The 18,560-nt window shown below is 42.4% G+C and overlaps 1 protein-coding gene across 1 annotated transcript in view; it reads left to right on the forward strand.

Annotated features, from left to right (window-relative positions):
* Positions 1-18,560, forward strand: part of LOC309857164 (uncharacterized protein) — a gene marked incomplete at both ends in the record, with an annotated part of 40,064 nt that overhangs the window by 21,485 nt on the left and 19 nt on the right. The window contains 5 exons of the mRNA XM_082749990.1: positions 15,210-15,231; positions 16,959-17,047; positions 17,263-17,337; positions 18,278-18,341; positions 18,508-18,539. Coding sequence (XP_082606116.1) covers positions 15,210-15,231; positions 16,959-17,047; positions 17,263-17,337; positions 18,278-18,341; positions 18,508-18,539 — 282 coding nt within the window. The remainder of the gene's footprint in view (positions 1-15,209; positions 15,232-16,958; positions 17,048-17,262; positions 17,338-18,277; positions 18,342-18,507; positions 18,540-18,560) is intronic.

Below are 18,560 nucleotides of genomic sequence, written 5' to 3' on the forward strand. Positions count from 1 at the left end.
CAGGCCCCAGGAGAGAGGATAACAAGGGGTTTGTCTAGTCTCCTGGGTCCCTGGCCCTGCCCACCTGCTTGGCTCTCCCCACCCAGCACAGATGGAGTTGCCAGCTCTCTGGGTGTTGTCCTGGATCCGCCAGGGTAGAATCTGGTGAAAGTCTTCTCTTAAAATGCTCTCATTCCTGGAGGTCCCAGAAGATGACATGAGAGTCTGATTGGACTGTTTCCCTGTAAAGTTTCCTCATGGAAAGCCGAAGCTAGTGCGTAGGAGGGTCACAAAGAGAAGTGACAGATCTACTCTGTCGGAGGTGTTCCAATGTCTCAGCCAATTGGGGATGATTTTGAGACCATGAAGTCTTCTCAGACTAATACCGGAGGATATTCCAGCCCAGAAGACATTTGATTTTATTGTATCATCCTCGTATCATTCAGTTCCAGTGTTGCTCTTTTCCTTTTCTATTTCTTTTTTATTTAAGATTTTATTTACTTATTTGACACAGAGAGAGAGAGAGATCACAAGTTGGCAGAGAGGCAGGTAGAGAGGCAGGCAGAGAGTGAGGGGCAAGCAGGCTCCCTGCTGAGCACAGAGCCCGATGTGGGGCTTGATCATAGGACCTGATCATGACCTGAGCCACCAGGAGCCCCTCTTTTTTCTATTTCTTTACTCCTGTTCCCATGATAGAGGTACTTCTCCATTTCTAAACATATGGGAATTTCTAGTTCACTTTTTATCAGTGATTTCTAGCACATTATATTACCACAAGATGCTCTGTAGTTGCCTGAATTAATGCATCTGAGACAAAATTGAAATTTCCCTTATGGTTAAAGTAAATTGGGCGCATTTTTGTAATGGTCTCCTATGTGCCTAAAATCAGTGGATGTGGATGTGGACAGATGTATGGAGACAGCTATGGGATTCAGATGGTTTGCCATAAAGATTTACATCTTGTGAATGTTCTGTCTGCGTTGAGTTGCTGAGAGAGGGCTCGAACCTCCTACGCTGGTTGTGTACTTGCTTGTTGTTGCAGTTTGGTTCTCCTTTGCTTTCTACATTGTTCAGCCAGTGGCTCTCAGACGGGAGTTTGGAAGGGAAGGAGAGAGCGCCCAGAAGAGGGAACAGGGACCTGGGTTGGAGAAAGTAAACAAGAAGGATGGCTAAAGATCCAGAGAGGATCTGTCGTTGGGATGGCACGTGTTGGGGTATCAGGTGGGAAGGGGCTTTGTACCAATGAGGTCACCTGTGGCATCCATGTTGAGCTACTAGGGGCAAAGGCAGGGGATTGGCGGAGAGATTAGAATGTTTCTCGGTTGCTAAGGAAACGTTCAATCCCGGGAAGGCTTGGTGGAGGATGGATTCTCCACACTAACTGCTCCTGAGAGTTCACTTTACCTGCTAATGTGTCCTGCTGACCTTGTCCTTTACTAACCTGCTGACCTCCTGACCTTTCTGAACCGTGCTAGTTCCCCTTGAGTACTTAATCTGACCCTGATACCGCCTGACACTGACCCTGACCCCTTCTCCTGACCAACACCTTCCCCATCCTACCCTATTATTTCTTCCCTATTCCCCTCCCTAATTACCACCCTGCCCCTCCCCACCCCTTCCGAACACCCCCACCCCACTCTCCCCTGCCCCCCAACCATCTCCACTTCCTCCCTGGGCCCACAGTGCCCCTTAAAAGGACCAGGACATGATGGTGCAAAGGCTACTCTTCTGGCTTGTCTTGCTCCAGTGTCCCAGTTCCCCAAACCCAAATGTGAGTAAATGTGACACTTCACTCGTGTCTTCCTTCTCCTCCTCCTCCTCCTCCTCCTCCTCCTCCTCCTCCTCCTCCTCCTTCTTCTTCTTCTGCTTTTTCTTTTTCTTCATCTTCTGATATGATTTACTTGAGGAATAGAGAAAAGGGGCTCATGTGTAGGGGGCAGAGAGGGTGGGAAAGAGAAAATCCCAAACCAGCTGTGCAGGGAGCACAGAGCCCAAAGTGGGCCTCAACCTCAGGACCATGAGATCATGACTTGATCCAAACCAAGACTTGGTCATTTATCTGACTGAGCTACTTGGGTGCCCATAAGCTGCTAGTGGTGTCTTCCTTCCAACTGGGTTCTTTAATCACAGCTTTTTCATGGGGTTCTTGATGGTAACTTCAGAAGAACGAGAGTTCTTCCTGATGACTGGGCACCACAGGGCAGGTTTCAGGTGTTGGGACTAGAGTGTTAAGAAGTGAAATGTCCTTTTTGCTCTGCTTCTTGGTTGGTTGACTTTTAGCAACTTCTGAATCAGCCCTTTCCTTCTGGTCTTGGAGGCTGTCCCCAGGGACCGTGTGTCCCACCAGGTGCATGGAGAGCTGAGAATCCCAGAAGACACTAATAGACCGCAACCTGCTGGGATATATGTCACAGGAAAATCACTAGGAGTTATGTGATCAGGAAGTGAATGAGTTGTTGTCCTTTCTTTGACCAAGTACGTGCAGTGTGTTGATTTTCCCAAAATAAGAAAGTTCTGGATGTCCTTAGGATTGTCCAAATATCAAGAAATACGTGGTTCCCAGCATCAATATTTTACTCTGTCATGAAAAAGTAAACCCTGTACCCCCAGGAGAAAGAGAGAGAGTCAGCCAACAGTTAGGGAACACCCCTGGAAATAAGTAGACTACTTTAGATCCGCTTGCACCAGATTAGGAAAGAGGGATCCGGAAGTGTCAGTAGCCAAGAAGGATGCTTGTATTGAGGCAGACCCATCGCACATGAAGACCTCTAGTCAAAGTAGACCCCATTCTGTTTCATTTGAGTCTTCAGAAGAGGGAATTTCTTGGTCGTCTGGATTGGAATCATTCCCCTCTACCTGGGCTGCATCTCATGGATCAGTTCACCTTTCTCACCCTTCCTCATCTCTGAACTCTTGCCTAAATGAACTGGTGTTGCATTTTCCACCTCCACCTGCTCATGGCCACTGTCGGAGAACCTAGAGTTTTTGGCCCCACTGGCTGTCCTCTAGTTAAGACTCAGCTACTGGTATCAGCATCCAGACAGCTGCCAGATGTACTGTGTGCCCACAGCTGGGCATGTTTTACATTCCTGACAAGACAGCCTCTGTCTTTTGTGCATTTGATCCCCATGACCAACCATTGTGCTGACAGCTACTGCTCTCTTCCAGACAGTGGCTATTAAAGGCAGTGTACGTTTCCCACCAGCACACATTTTCCTGACCTCAGCTGTGAGGGCTGAAGAGGAAAATGTTTTAGATTTCAGGAGCTCCTTTCTAGAGAGGTTTGTTTGCACAAAATTCAAGCTTGGTGTGAATTAGTATGAATTGCATTGTTAGTGTCTTTTCTCCAGAAATACTTCTAAATGTAGTTTTTGTAAAATGATGTGTTCCTAGCCTTGGTGTTCGTATCCAGGAATTTTGTATTCTTAGAATTCACAGGCACCTGGGTGTTTCAGGCAGTTAAGTGTCTGCCTTAGGCTTGGGTCATGATCCCAGAGTGCTGGGATTGAGCCCTGGTTGGGCTCCCTGCTCAGCTGGCACTCAGCTACTCAGTCTCCCTCTGCCCTTCCCCCTCTCTCTTTCAAATAAATAAATACATTCGTTAATATTTTCCCTCTTTAGAAAGTTAAATTTTAAGTTGCTCTTGTATGATTTATTTACAGTACCAAGAAATAGGAACATGAATTGCTTCCATTGGCTTTTTGGAGATACTAACCCTCACAGATATGCTTAGAACATACATGATCACCTGATTATGTACTTCAGAAATCTGATATCTGGGTTTGTGATTCAGAATCAGAGTGAGCACTGAAAGAAAACATCAATGTTTTCAGAAACTAATCAGTAACTCTGATTTATTTTTATTGGGCAATAATCACATGTCATATTAATGAGCAGCCTCCTGTCTCTCTCACTTATGTCCTGATCTATAAACATGTGTCCATATAATGTGCTCATTTGTACCTCTAGTACAAATTCTATTCATGCTTTCTCTCATTCGTCCATAAATTTTGGGTGTAGTTTAGGAAATGGTCCAAAGGAGTTTTTCCAGGTCCTTCATGGATGTACAATAGAAGTCACTGACTCCTTACCTATTCTAAGTTTACATTGACTTACCTTGTTTATTTTATGTTGGCTTATAAATTCTCAAGTTCTGTTAGCTATAGAAAAAACAGTTGCAATGTGCTTGTAGATAAAATAAAATTTCAAGATTTGTCTATTAGATTTTGCCTGCAGCTTTAGTGTGTCATAATGTATATATGATCATAACATCTTTTCAAAGAATACTTTTTGCTGATATTAGACACAGGGAAGCAACAAGGAAGCCATCATCATGGTAAGTTGGGAAACACACTCATCACTGCCAAAAGTTTGCCCCAGCTCCTTGGAAATGCCTCTGTGCTCCTTCTCCTCCAGGAGGAGCTAGTTGAGAGGTATGCTTACCTCCTGGAGGCTGATTGAGGGTTTGTAAAGTTGATCTTTTGTGACAGATACACAGTAAAAGTCTTTGAGATTCCTCATTGTCTCAAATGGTATTTCAGCTTGTCCTTTCCTTGCCTGATCATTTCTGTCTTGGCCCTCATGGGATTGAAGTTCTGTGGAAGCTTCTCATTTTAACTGCCTTCTTGGGAACTTGTGCCTTTCTCATTTACCTCTGGAGAACCATCCTCGCTGTAAGTATATTAATGTACCTTCTGTACTTTCATTCATAAATAAGCAAAAAATGTTATAGTCCCTGGACATTTTTATGTCCATTCAGTACTACAAATTTCCCTCTAATATGTCAATTTTGATTATCACCTAGATTGATGTAGTTTTAAATTTCTATTGAAGTGCCTTCTTGATCCATATGTTCTTTTTTTTAAGTTCAAGCATAATTGGCAAACAGTGTAATGTGACTTTCAGGTGTACAACATGACTCCGCAATTCTATACATTTCTCAGTGCTCAGCAGAAGAAGTGCACTCTTCTTTCCCTTCACCTCCTTCACCCATCCCTCCACCCACCTGCCCTTCCACCCATGTCTTCTTTAGAAGTGGGCTGTTGAATCTCTCTCTCTCTGGTCATTTCTCCAGCTATCTTTCTGTTCTCGATCTCTAGTTTGAGTCAACTGGGGTCTGAGAGCATAGTTCCGGTGATTTCGTTTCCTTTGGTGGTTCACATGTGTTGTATGGCCCCGAATATGGGCTCTCTTAGTGACTGTTTCATGTCAGCCCGAGCAGAATGTCTATACCTCATTGTTGAATGAAGTATTCTGCCAATGTGTAGTGGATGGGGTGGATGGGTGATGCTGGTCAGTTCACCTGTGTTCTCATGGAACTTCTGCATCTCTGGGTCTGTCAATGAGGGAGAAGAGGATTTTGAATTCTCCAGCTGTAGGAATAGATTCATCTGTTCCCACCAGCAGTATTTTCAGTTTCTGCTTCATGTACTCTGACACTCTGTTGTTGATGCATGCGCATTAGAAATTGTTGTGTCTTTTTGGAGCATTGACCCCTTCATCATTGAAATAATGCCCGCCATTATTCCGGACGGGTTTCCTTACTCTGTAGTGTGTGTTGAAGGACCATTTCACTGGCCACAGGTTTCTAGCTCGATGTTCCTTAAAACAATATAAACACTTCATCCTTCTTGATGGCATGGATTCTGAAAAGAAGTGTGATGTCGTTCTTATCCTTTTTCTCTGGAGTAAGGTGTTTCTGCTCCCCTCTCCCATTCCCACACCCACTCCCAATCCCTGCTCCAGATTTCCAGAACAATTTCTTTGTCTTTAATGATCTGTAGCTGAATATTCTAGATTAGGAAACATTGGTGTTTTTGGTTCATTGTTTGTGTGTGTGTTTTGGTATTTATCCTTCTTTCAATGTTTTGATTTTCCTGGATCTTGATTAGTTTACTCCATTAATTTCAGTCAATCCTCTGTCATTATTGCTTCAAATAGCTCTCCATCCACTCTCCTATAGGAATAGGTATTCCTGTTATGTGTGTGTTACACATTTTGTAATGACCTATCAGTCTTGGGTTTTCTGTGTTGTCTGTGTAATTTTTGTCTTTGTGTTTCTCTTTTGGAAGTTTCTTTCCTGTCAATGATTCTTTCCTCTGGTTTATTTTGAGTGTCTTCATGAAGCCACCGCAAGCACTCTTGATTTTTATAATGGTGTTGTTGTCTTTCTAGACAACATGTTACAATCTTAGAGTTTAATATCTCTGCCCACATTTACCATCTCTTCTTCCTCTTGTGCACTTTTCCCTTAGACCCAGTATCATACATCAAAGAGACTTGAAAGTCCAGCCTGCTCTCCCCATCACTTCTGCCACAGGAAGTGTGATTCTCGTGCTTGCTGTCATGGTTTTTACCTGCAGCATGCCTTGTAGGGTTGTGTTGAAAGCTAGTTACTGTGTCCTGCTGAAGGAAGGGAGGTAAGTGGGAGTTAGGGTGAGGTTTTCTGCTTCTCTGGCTCAGGGTTAGACTGAGGTCCTCGCCGGTGAGACAGGGAGGAGATGGCACTGGAGTTGAAGATTTCCCTCACCTCTGTGGCTGAGTCTTTGGGAAACCCCCAGTTAGACTCTGGAGACATAGTTTCATTTGAGGGAAGACCTTTGTAAGAAGAAAGAAGTCTTTTGAGTTTCTTTCTCCTTGGGACTATTCCCCCTCTCCCTCACAATGGAGAAAACTTCCCTTCAAAGAGAAAAGAAAAATATTATATATTTGGTGTAGCCATCGACCTTTCCACTTCCCCTGCCCATGTGGCTGGTGACATGGGCCAGGGGAGCACAGAGGTTCCTAATCAACATGTGAAATTAAAGGAATAACCATGGCTTTTTGATTCCCCTCCCCTGATGCACTCTCCCCAACAACATACTATGACTGGTTTATTGATAGCATGGTGATATTCCAATATCCTGGCAAGATTTGGGGGTTGGCCCCAGCCTCTCATCATCCTGTAAAACTTTTAAAACAGGAAATATGTTAATGGTGTCAAAATGAGGTCTTGCCTAGATGTTATTGAGCTATAATAACATGAGGGTGACTCAAATCTGAATTGCCTCACTCCCCTTTTTGGAACCATCAGCTGTCATTTCTGTCATGGCTTATGCTTCATCTCATAATGGGCCACTCTTTATCTCAACCGATGGCTTTTACTTCTTTTTGATGACACTGCATTTAAACAGTCTGGGAAACTTCATAGCACCTCATATGCCATAACTGTGTGTGAATTCAGCAAACAGCCAACTCTTTGTAAGGTTTCAACATAGCTTTGTAGAGAAGGAAAGACGTGGCATATCCTTGACACTGCCTGCCTTCTTTCCTCCTTCCTTCCATTTTCTTTCTTTCAGGATTTTAAAATAGTCCCAGGTTCTGTACTTCAGAACTGCAGATACTGGGTTGCAAAAATGTGAGGGAAATATACTAAGTGAAATAAGTCCAGTGGAGAAAGTCAATTATCCTTTGGTCACTTATTTGTGGAACATAAGGAATGGCATAGGGAATATTTGGAGAAGGAAGGGAAAAATGAATTGGGGGGGGAAGAGTCAGAGGGGGAGATGAACCATGAGAGACTGTGGACTCTGGGAAGCAAACTGAGTGTTTTAGAGGAGAGGGGTATGAGGAGCCTGGTGATGGGTAATAAGGAGGGTACCGATTTCATGGAGCTCTGGATGATATACGCAAACAGTGTATCCTGGAACATTACATCAAAAACTAATGACAGAAGGGACAAGATGACGTGGGAAAGTAGGAAGAGGCACCTTTTCAACCTGTACTCTAAAGCGAGCTGATTACCTACCAAAGAACTCTGATCACCCATGAAATCAGCCTGAGATCAGAATTTTACACATCTGGATCTCTACAGGGGCAGAAGTCGCCAATGGGCAGGTAAAGCGGAGTGGGAAAGGCGGGCTGATATTGCAAGATAAACAAAAGGGGGAGGGAGCCACCAGAGCTGACCCTTTGGAAAGTAATACCCAAATACGAGCGAGCTTGCCCAGTGTCTGGGGACCAGCATTAACTTGGAGACTGGTGAAAGCACTCCAAAAGAGCAAAGGAACGTGGGGGGTAAATTGTGGGAATTGGGGAAGCTAGGGACAGGGGCTTAAGACCCCGGTCCCAGGACAGCCTTCCCTGCCTCTGAGCTAGAGAGAGTGTGACAAAGAAACCAGATCTTGGTCCCAGAGCTGCCAGCAACCCCGCGATTGCGTGGGTTCTGGCTCCTGTGAGGGGATGGGAGCCACACAGGACGGCAGAACTTGTGAACCCTGCTACAGAGCCTCTAATGTGCGCCTCCCTCACCCTCCCCTGAGAGAGGTACAAAGGCCCAGCCAGCGCTCTTTGATATGCGCCATTGTTTCAGAGCCTAACAAACGCACCCCAAACTGCCAGGAGAGAGGTGCTCAAAGGCTCAGCCTGGTGCTTTCGGAACTGCACTGGTTCTCAGAGCCTGAGACGTGCACGCGACCCACAGACTCCCCCGAAAGAGGTGCATGCAAGCCGGGTGCTCTTAGACCCAGAAAGACTAAGCACTCCCAGCCTGGGCCAGCGGGAAAATCTCAGTGTGCGATCGCTGCTTAGAACCTCTCTGGCGGTCTGGAGATCCCAGACAGCCTCCGCTGCCTTGCTTTTGGGTACAAGCAGAAGATCCTGTGTCCCCAGGGACCGTGACTCAGAACCTACTCTGCCAGCAGCCAAGGGGAAATTTATATGGGCTCTGCAACACCCACAGAAGAACAGACTGAGGCTTCTCTCTGAGAGGGAGGTCAGGGTACAGTTTGCTTTCCTCTAAACCTAGGAAAACCATCAAAAGAGGTCAAGGCGAGGGGGCGGGGGAAGGTGAACAAACATAAAAACCTCCAGAGAACAAAAGCCTGAAAAAACCGATTTCCTCATAGCCCACCCCCTAGACGGGGACTGGAGGACTTAACTCAGGGAACATTACTGACTGAAAACCAACGTGGCAGGCACATCCCCAAGAAAACCAATCAAAAGAAAAAAAAAACAAAAAAAAGACTACGAGAGAACCACCACCACTACTTCATAGGACAACTTTTATTTTTAATTTGTTCCCACTATTCTGGCTCATTTTTTCTAAATAGATAATTGTTTAACCTATCTACCATCACAGAGAGCTGTCCAGCACATCAAATTCCATAATAAATTTCCAACCTAAACTTTTTGTTGCATACACCTGTGTTTCTCTTTTGCACTTCTATTTTTTGAATTTTTAAAAATTTTAGTTTAGTTTAGTTTATTCCTTTTTTATTTTTATTTTCTAATATTCATATAGAGTTAAACTTCAAAGTAATCCCCATTCCCCAATCAATAATACCCCTATAGGTAAACCAATTTTTAATCCCCCTTTATCCTAGGAAAGTTGAGTCCTTTAACAAACATATCAATTACATCCAGCAAGGATCAAAACAACCTTCCTTGCCCACACTGAGAATTTATAACCACTCTCCCATCTTTTTCTTCCACCAGTGTTTCTGTGTTTTTGTGTTTGTCCTGATAGTATATAAATCTTACACTTGGGGTTCTTTTCAACAAGGTTATTCCTGTATTTGCATATATTTATATATTTTCTCTTGTTATATACTTTTATCAGTCTTTTTGTTTGTCTTTTGTTTGTATACCTCATAAATCTTACCTTGGGGCGCATTTGGGTTGAACCTTCTCTTTCATCTTCCCTTTCTTTCCTGTCTCTCTCTATCTATTATTTTTTTCTTTTTCTTGTCTTTTTTCTCTCATTTTGGTGGGGAATCCTGATTGCTCAGAAGTGTTCCAGAGTGCACCCTGACTGCTCCACAGTCGATACATCCAGCTACATCTGTTCAGTCATCTCTCACCAAAATTACTAGGAGGAGGAATCCCAACAGAAGAAAAATACAGAGGATGGACCTTCCACAACAGAGCTAAGGGCTATCAATATAGACAATATGTCGAAAAGAGAATTCAGGCTAACATTTATCCAGGCAATAGCTAGGTTGGAGAAAGCCATGGATGACCAAGTGCAATTGATTAGGGCCGTGCTGAAAGCGACCAGACAGGATGTTCACAATGTTAGGGCAGAGTTAAAAGTTACCAGGGCTGATGTTCACAATGCTCGCAATGAGTTCCAATCTAATCTAAATTCTCTCAAACCTAGGGTAACTGAGACAGAAGATAGAATTAGTGATCTGGAGGACAAACAGATAGAGAGAAAGTTCAAGACGAAGCCTGGAACAAACAGATTAGAAACCACAAAAACAGAATCAGGGAAATAAATGATGCCATGAAACGTTCCAACGTCAGAATTATTGGAATCCCTGAAGGGGAGGAGAATGAAAGAAGTCTAGAAGATATAGTGGAACAAGTCCTTCATGAAAATTTCCCAATCTAGTGAAGAACCAGCATTCATGTACTAGAGACCAAATGTTCTCCACCCAAGATTATAGATTCCAGAAAAACATCAAGACACCTGATAGTCAAATTGAGGAATCATAATTGTAGGTATAATCTCTTGAAAGCCGCTAGCACTAAGAGGCTCCTTACTTACAGAGGAAAGCCCATGAGAATAGTATTAGACCTCTCCACAGAGACCTGGCAAGCCATAAAGGGCTGGCAAGATATTCAGGGCACTAAATGAGAATAATAGGCAGCCAAAAATACTTTATCCAGCAAGACTGACATTCAAAATGGATGGAGAGATAAAGAGTTTCCAGGATCGGCAAGGCTTAAAAGACTACACAACCACCAAGCCGATACTGCAGGAAATATTAAGGGGGGAGTTCTATAAAAGAGGAAAAATCCTAAGAATAGTATTGAACAGAAATATAGAGACAATCTACAGGAAGAAAGACTTAAAAGGTAGCACGATGTCAATAAAAACATATCTATCAATATCACTCTCAATGAAAATGGCCTAAATGCTCCCATAAAATGGCAAAGGGTTGCAGATTAAATGAAACGATAGGACCCATCCATATGTTGTCTACAAGAGACCCATTTTGAACCTAAAGATATACCCAGACTGAAAGTGAAGGGATGGAGAAGCATCTTTCATGCCAATGGGCCTCAAAAGAAGGATGGGTAGCAATTCTCATATCAGATAAATGAGATTTTAAACTAAAGACTGTAGTCAGAGATACATAAGGACACTACATAATCCTTAAAGGAACTAACCACCAAGATGATCTAACAATTGTAAATATCTATGCCCCCAATATGGGAGCAGCCAATTACACAGGAAAACTGTTAATCAAGATAAAGAGTCATACTGATATGAATACATTAATAGTAGGAGATCTTAACACGCCTCTCTCAGAAATAGATAATCGAAACAGAAAATCAATAAAGAAACAAGAGCATTGAATGACACATTGGACCAGATGGACCTCATAGATATATACACAACATTCCACCCTAAAACAACAGAATACTCATTCTCCTCAAGTGCACATGGAACCTTCTCAAGAATAAACCACATACTGGGTCACAAATCAGGACTCAACTGATACCAAAAGACTGAGATGATTCCCTGCATATTCTCAGGTCACAATGCTTTGAAACTGGAGCTCAATCACAAGGAAAAGTTCCGAAGGAACTCAGATAACTGGAAGCTAAAGACCACCTTGCTTAAGAATGCTTGGATCAACCAGGAGATCAAAGAAAAACTGAAACAATTCATGGAAACGAATGAGAATGAAGTCACTTTGGTCCAAAACCTATGGGATACAGCAAAGGTGGTCCTAAGGGGGAAATACATATCCACCCAAGTCTCCATCAAAAAAATTGAAAACTTCAGAACACAGCAGCTGGCTCTACACCTTAAAGAACTGAAGAATCAACAACAAATCAAACCAACTCCACACATAAGAATGGAAATCATCAAGATTAGAGCTGAGATCAATGAGGTAGAAACCAGAGATACAGTAGAACGTATCAATGAAACTAGAACCTGGTTTTTGGAAGAATCAATAAGATCGATAAACCATTGGTCACACTAATCCAAAAGAAAAGAGAGAAAGCCGAAATTCATAAAATTATGAATGAAAAGGGAGAGATCACAATAAACACCAAGGCAGTAGAACCAATCATCAGAAGTTATTATCAACGGTTTATATGCCAATAAGCTTAGCAACCTAGATGAAATGGATGCATTCCTGGAAAACTATAAACTCCCAAAATGGAACCAGGAAGAATTCAACAACCGGAATAGGCCGATGTCTAGTAATGAGATTGGAGCAGTGATCAAAAATCTCCCCAAAACAAGAGTCCAGGTCCTGACGGATTCCCAGGGGAATTCTACCAAACTTTCAAAGAAGAAATAACACCTATTCTCCTGAAACTGTTTCAAACAATTGAAGCAGAAGGAAAACTCCCAGATTCTTTCTATGAAGCCAGCATTACCCTGATTCCCAAACCAGGCAAAGACGCTACCAAAAAGGAGAATTTCAGATCAATATCACTGATGAATCAATATCACTGTTGCTAAGATCTTCTCAACAAGATCTTAGCAAACAGGATCCAACAGCTTATTAAAAAGATTATCCACCATGACCAGGTGGGATTCAACATTTGCAAATCAATCAATGTGATAGAATAAATTAGTATGAGAAGAGAGAAGAACCACATGGTCCTCTCAATCGATGCAGAAAAAGCATTTGACAAAATCCAGCATCCGATGCATTAAAACGCTTCAAAGTATAGGGATACAAAGAACATTCCTGAACTCCATCAAATCTATCTATGAAAGACCCACAGCAAATATAATCCTCAATGGGAAAAAGCTTGCGGCCTTCCTGTTGAGATCAGGAACACGACAAGGATGTCCACTCTTGCCACTCTTGTTCAATATGGTATTAGAAGTCCTAGCAACAGCAATCAGACAACAAAGGGAAATAAAAGGTATCCAAATTGGTAATGAAGAAGTCAAACTCTCTCTCTTTGCAGATTACATGATTCTTTATATGGAAAACCCAAAAGACCCCACCCCCAAACTACTAGAACTCATACAGCCATTCAGTAATGTGGCAGGATACAAAGTCAATGTACAGAAATCAGAGGATTTCTTATACACTAACAATGAAAATACAGAAAGGGAAATTAGAGAACTGATTCTATCTACAATATCAGGAAGAACCATAAGATACTGGGAATAAACCTAATCAAAGGAGTAAAGGATCTGTACTCGAGAACTACAGAACACTCAAGAAGGAAATTGAAGAAGACACAAAAAGATGGAAGACCATTCCATGCTCTTGGATCAGAAGAATAAACATTGTTAAAATGTCTATACTTTTAATGCCATTCCAATCAAAATTTCACCAGTATTCTTCAAATACCTGGAGCAAATAATCCAAAAATTTATATGGAATCAGAAGAGACCCCGAATCGCTAAGGAAATGTTGAAAAACAAAAATAAAATGGGGGAGTATCACGTTACCTGATTTCAAGCTTTACTACAAAGCTGTGATCACCAAGACAGCATGGTACTGGCATACAAACAGACACATAGACCAGTGAAACAGAGTAGAGAGCCCAGATATTGACCCTCAACTCTATGGGCAAATAATCTTTGACAAAGCAGGAAAAAATATACAGTGGAAAAAAGACAGTCTCTTCAATAAATGGTGCTGGGAAAACTGGGCAGCTATATGTAGAAGAATGAAACTCGACCATTCTCTTATGCCATACACAAATATAAACTCAAAATGGATAAATGATGGCAACGTGAGACAGGAATCCATCCGAATCCTAGAAGAGAACATAGGCAGTACTCTCTTCGATATCAGCCACAGCAACTCCTTTCAAGATATGTCCCCAAAGGCAAAGGAAACAAAAGCCAAAATAAACTTGGGACTTCAGCAAAATCAAAAGCTTCTGCACAGCAAAGGAAACAGTCAATAAAACATAGAGACAACACACGGAATGGAAGAGGATATTCGCAAATGACAGTACAGACAAAAGGTTAATATCCAGGATCTACAAAGAACACCTCAAACTCAACACACACAAAATAGATAATCATATCAAAAAATGGGCAGAAGGTATGAACATACACTTCTCCAATGAAGTCATACAAATGGCTATCAGACACATGAAAAATTGTTCATCATCACTAGCCCTCAGGGAGATTCAAATTAAAACCACATTGAGATATGGCCAAAATTAACCAAACGGGAAGCAATATGTGTTGGAGGGGATGTGGAGAAAGGGGAAACCTCTTCCATTGTTGGTGAGAATGCAAGTTGGTGCAGCCTCATTAGAGAACAGTGTGGACATTCCTTAAGAAATTAAAAATAGAGCTTCTCTATGAGCTGCCATTGCACTACTGGGTATTTACCCCAAAGATACAGATGTGATAAGAAGGGCCATCTGTACCCCAGTGTTTATAGCAGCAATGGCCACGGTTGCCAAACTGTGGAAAGAACCAAGATGCCCTTCAACGGACGAATGGATAAGGAAGATGTGGTCCATATACACTATGGAGTATTATGCCTCCATCAGAATGGACAAATACCCAGCTTTTTTAGCAACATGGATGGGACTGGAGGAGATTATGCTGAGTGAAATAAGGCAACAAACAGAGTCAGTTATCATATGGTTTCACTTATTGGTGGAGCATGGTGGACATGGGGAGTTAGGAGAAGGGAGTTGGGGGAAATTGGAAGGGGAGGTGAACTATGAGAGATTATGGCCTCTGAAAAACAATCTGAGGGGTTTTAAGTCTTGGGATTGGGAGGTTGGGGAAACCAGGTGGTGGGTATTAGAGAGGGCATGGATTGCATGGAGCACTGGGTGTGCTACAGAAACAAAGAATACTGTTAGGCTGAAAATAAATAAAATATAAATTTAAAAAAAAAACAAGAAAACAAAAACTAATGACAGACTGTGTGGTGACTAACATAAAAAAAAAGCTAGGGAAATAATGAATTAATGGATATATTTTCAATGTCTGCATGATCCCTTGTCAAAATTGAATAGGTTGAACATTCATTGACTACTATGTGAATAGAATTTGGGGGCAAAAATAAGTTAAACACACTTGTGCTCTTTATCATAAATTGATTGTGAGCCATGATGACTTCATCAGAAATTCTAATTTTATCTTCCTTTTTAATCCTGTGAATTCATGCTGCTAAGCAAAGTGATTGTTGTCATATCTTCGGATTATAATTGTGGTACTATCTGTACTATAGATTATTACTCATAATATGTTTTGTCATCCAGCTTATCTTTGTTTCTTCCTCTCTTAGATAAAGCCTCGACAATACGAAGGTAAGATTTGGGGCTTCAGTTTTCTTTGCCAAAAATTCTCAGTACCCGTATTTGATGTGTGTTTAATTTGATGAGGGATAAATATGGTGACTTCTGATGTCTCACTGACTTAAGTCTTGAAAATGCTTCTCTTCCCCATGTGGAGTCTAAGTGACAGTGTGGAGGGAGTTGCCATCTCTAAGAGACCAGGAGAAGGAAATCTTCGTGGGACTAGGGAGAATACAAGGTGTAATTTTGCAGAGACATGTTTAGGAGGCAAGTGATGATGACAGCGTGAGGTCTGGAGTGAGTACTTCACCATGAGCCGGCTCTTGGTGAAATGTCAAGAGGAGAAAACTCTCTGAGTCTAGCAAACCGGCTACACGTAGGGAAGAAGGCAGATATTGCCATGCAGAGCGTGTGTTACAGGAGAGAAGTAAACTGTGGTTTTAAGTCTGAAGTGGAGGGGTCGTTGCCTACCAGGGGAGAATGAATGGAATAGAGCCTGTACCAGCGGGGATAATGGATAGTGTGTGGGGATCATGGATTGTGGTGATTCCATGGTGCTGGCTGTTGACGGCCTGGGTGGCCACCTGGCACTTAGGAAACCATTGAATGTCGTTGTTCGTTGTTGTGAGTGTGGAAGTGGTACTGGTGAGAAGAGAGGTCTCAGAGCAGGAGAGTGCTCACAGTGCGTCAGGAGAAGAGAAGTTTGCACTTTGAGGCAAGATGAGAGAATTATTTTTTTAAGAGATTCTGTTTATTCACTTGATATATATAGAGAGAGAGCACAAGGAGGCAGAGTGGGAGGCAGACAGAGAGGGAGAAGCAGGTCCTTGCTGAGCAGAGAGTTGGATGTGGGATGTGATCCCAGGACCCAGGATCCTGATTCCAGCAGAAGGCAGACCCTTAACCAACTGAGCCACCGAGGTGCCCCACGATGAGAAAATTAAGTGGCTCTTAGAGGAGTCTGTGTTCTAGACCTTACAAGTGTTATGCAGCTGCCATCAGTCTCCTCACGAGTGTTGTTTTCCTTTAAGGGTGGAGGGTAACATTCTCCTGTTGTGATGAAAAAAGCTTGTCTTCTCAGGCTTGTGCATTATCCAGGGCCTCCAAAGACTGTCTGTAACGTGGAGATTGTACCCAAGTGTGTTTATAGCAGAGATCTTGTCCTCCAGAGCCCCCAGCCTGGGGTCCATGAAAGGCGATCTGGGAGCAGCAGAAAGTTTCTGAAGGCCTGTGAGTTGTCACTCACCTGATATCTTGAGCTTTCCTTGTGTGGAATTCCAAGTAGGACCTGGAAGTGGACGTTCCACTGAGCAGGAACAAAGTATAGTTTTGCTCATTATGGGTTGTTTGCAGGGACCTGCTTTTATATCTGAATCACTGGAGGAGAGAGATGTTAGTTGCTAGGATGCTTGATTTTTCGGTCACATCTCTGGCGATGACATTGGCATATGCAAGGTTTGAATTTTCCAAGAATGGAGCTTACAGTTGGGAGAAAAATGAGAAAGCATTCGATTGTTTCTTTTTCTATGTTTGAAAAACATTTTAAGTAGGAATCTCACTGATATAGAATGTCTTAGGTTTCAAATGCTGCTACAACATGCTCCCTTCAGGCACAATGGGAATGCTAGCAAGTTAGTGACACCCAAGTGTCAGAGAATGTACTCTGGTGCTAAAATATTGGGATTATTCAATGTCGCTGTTTTTGCTAATTATCTTAAAATTCTTTTTTCTCCTTTCAGTTACTTTAGACCAAATCAAGATGAAGATTAATAACCTTAAAAATGAAAACAGGGATCTTGAAAAAAACATAGCGAGTTGGGAGGAGAGGGTATGTTCAAATATTTTTTTGTGATTTCATATTGGTTACTTACCCTCTGGTAGTTCATTCTATCGATCTATATCATGCAACCCAGAAATGGTCCTTGAGTAAGAGAAGCTTCACAAACGTAGAGTACTGCCTCCTTCTTTGTGAAAGGAGTCACAAATATAGGTTTCTTTAACATGCTATTTTGGACTTCTGATTCTTTTTCATATTTTTTATAGGCCAGGGAAGCAAAGAAGCAAGCAGAAACGAAGAGAGAACATGAGCGTTCCCTTGCTGGAGTACGTAAATTAAAAGTAAGACTCCTTTCTTTGCCTGAATTGTGTTCTAACAGCAGAAATAAAAGTAATAAAATATTATTATTATTATTATTATTATTATTATTTCAAAGATTGATTTGAGAGAAGGAAAGAGTGAGGGGAGGGGGTCTGAAGGAGACAGAGAGAGAATGCCAAGCAGACACCGTGCCGAGTGTTTCGCCTGATGCGGGGATCAGTCCCATGACCTTGAGATCAGGACTTGAGGCAAACGAAAGCAGGAGTCAGACACTCCACAGACTGGGCCACCCAGGTGTAACCCAGGTGCCCCAAGGAATGAATCATTGTTACTCATTCAATATGTTTTCTTGAAGGAGAACATCAAAAAGGTGGAAGAGATTAATGAAAATTTGAAGGACTCCCTTCATTGTAAACAGGCTCTCTTACAAGCTCAGAGAGAAAAGAATATCAAGAATGTGGATGTGGTAAAAGTTAGGTGTTAGTTGTACTATAATGTGGCTTGGGAGGCTTTCGGTTCATTGGGTGAGGTGAGTGCAGTGTACTCGTGTGCTGTTTGCGCAGTAGAGCGTGGGCGTCTGGGAACAGCAACTACTACTGAACCGTGAGCTTGATTTCACTTAGGACCACCCCGATGAGATTTGCAATTTCAAGGCCTAGGAAGTATGGTTTATTTCACAGCTGGGTAATCATCACATCATTCAGCGCTGCCCTCCAAGTTACGTAGAAAATCCCACAAAATACGTGAGCAGTGAAGGATGATAGCAAGCCCAATTTGTATAGTAGAATATTATTTTATATCAGTTCCTCTAAGAAAGCCATTTGTGCGTTTTTTTTGACATGAACTAGTTTCTTTACGTGCCCCTTATTCCTTTTATGCCTCAAGGGCTTTCTTTGTTGCCCTCCATGATCCTGTCCTGTTAGGTGCCCTCATATGTCTTTTCTCAAATCTGTCTTAAAGGCCCAAGATGCACTGGCGGATCAAGAGCTGAGAGCCTTGAAATCAAAAAACCAAGAACTTAAAGGTACCTTGTTTGGGGGGATGAAATCTCCATATGGTGGCAATGAGTTTGCATCGGGCAGGGAGAGAATGCCTTTCTGCCTTCACGGCCTTGCCCTTCTCCTTTCCCCATTGAAACCAAGTTCTCAGGTCATGGCACAAACATAGAAAATTAAACTCATCCTTTACAGAAAGGAAAACATTCCTGGAAGACCAGTGTAATGCCCTGAGCTATCAGAAGACA

Source organism: Mustela nivalis (assembly GCF_964662115.1).
Source record: "Mustela nivalis genome assembly, contig: HAP1_SCAFFOLD_448, whole genome shotgun sequence".
Taxonomy (NCBI): domain Eukaryota; kingdom Metazoa; phylum Chordata; class Mammalia; order Carnivora; family Mustelidae; genus Mustela; species Mustela nivalis.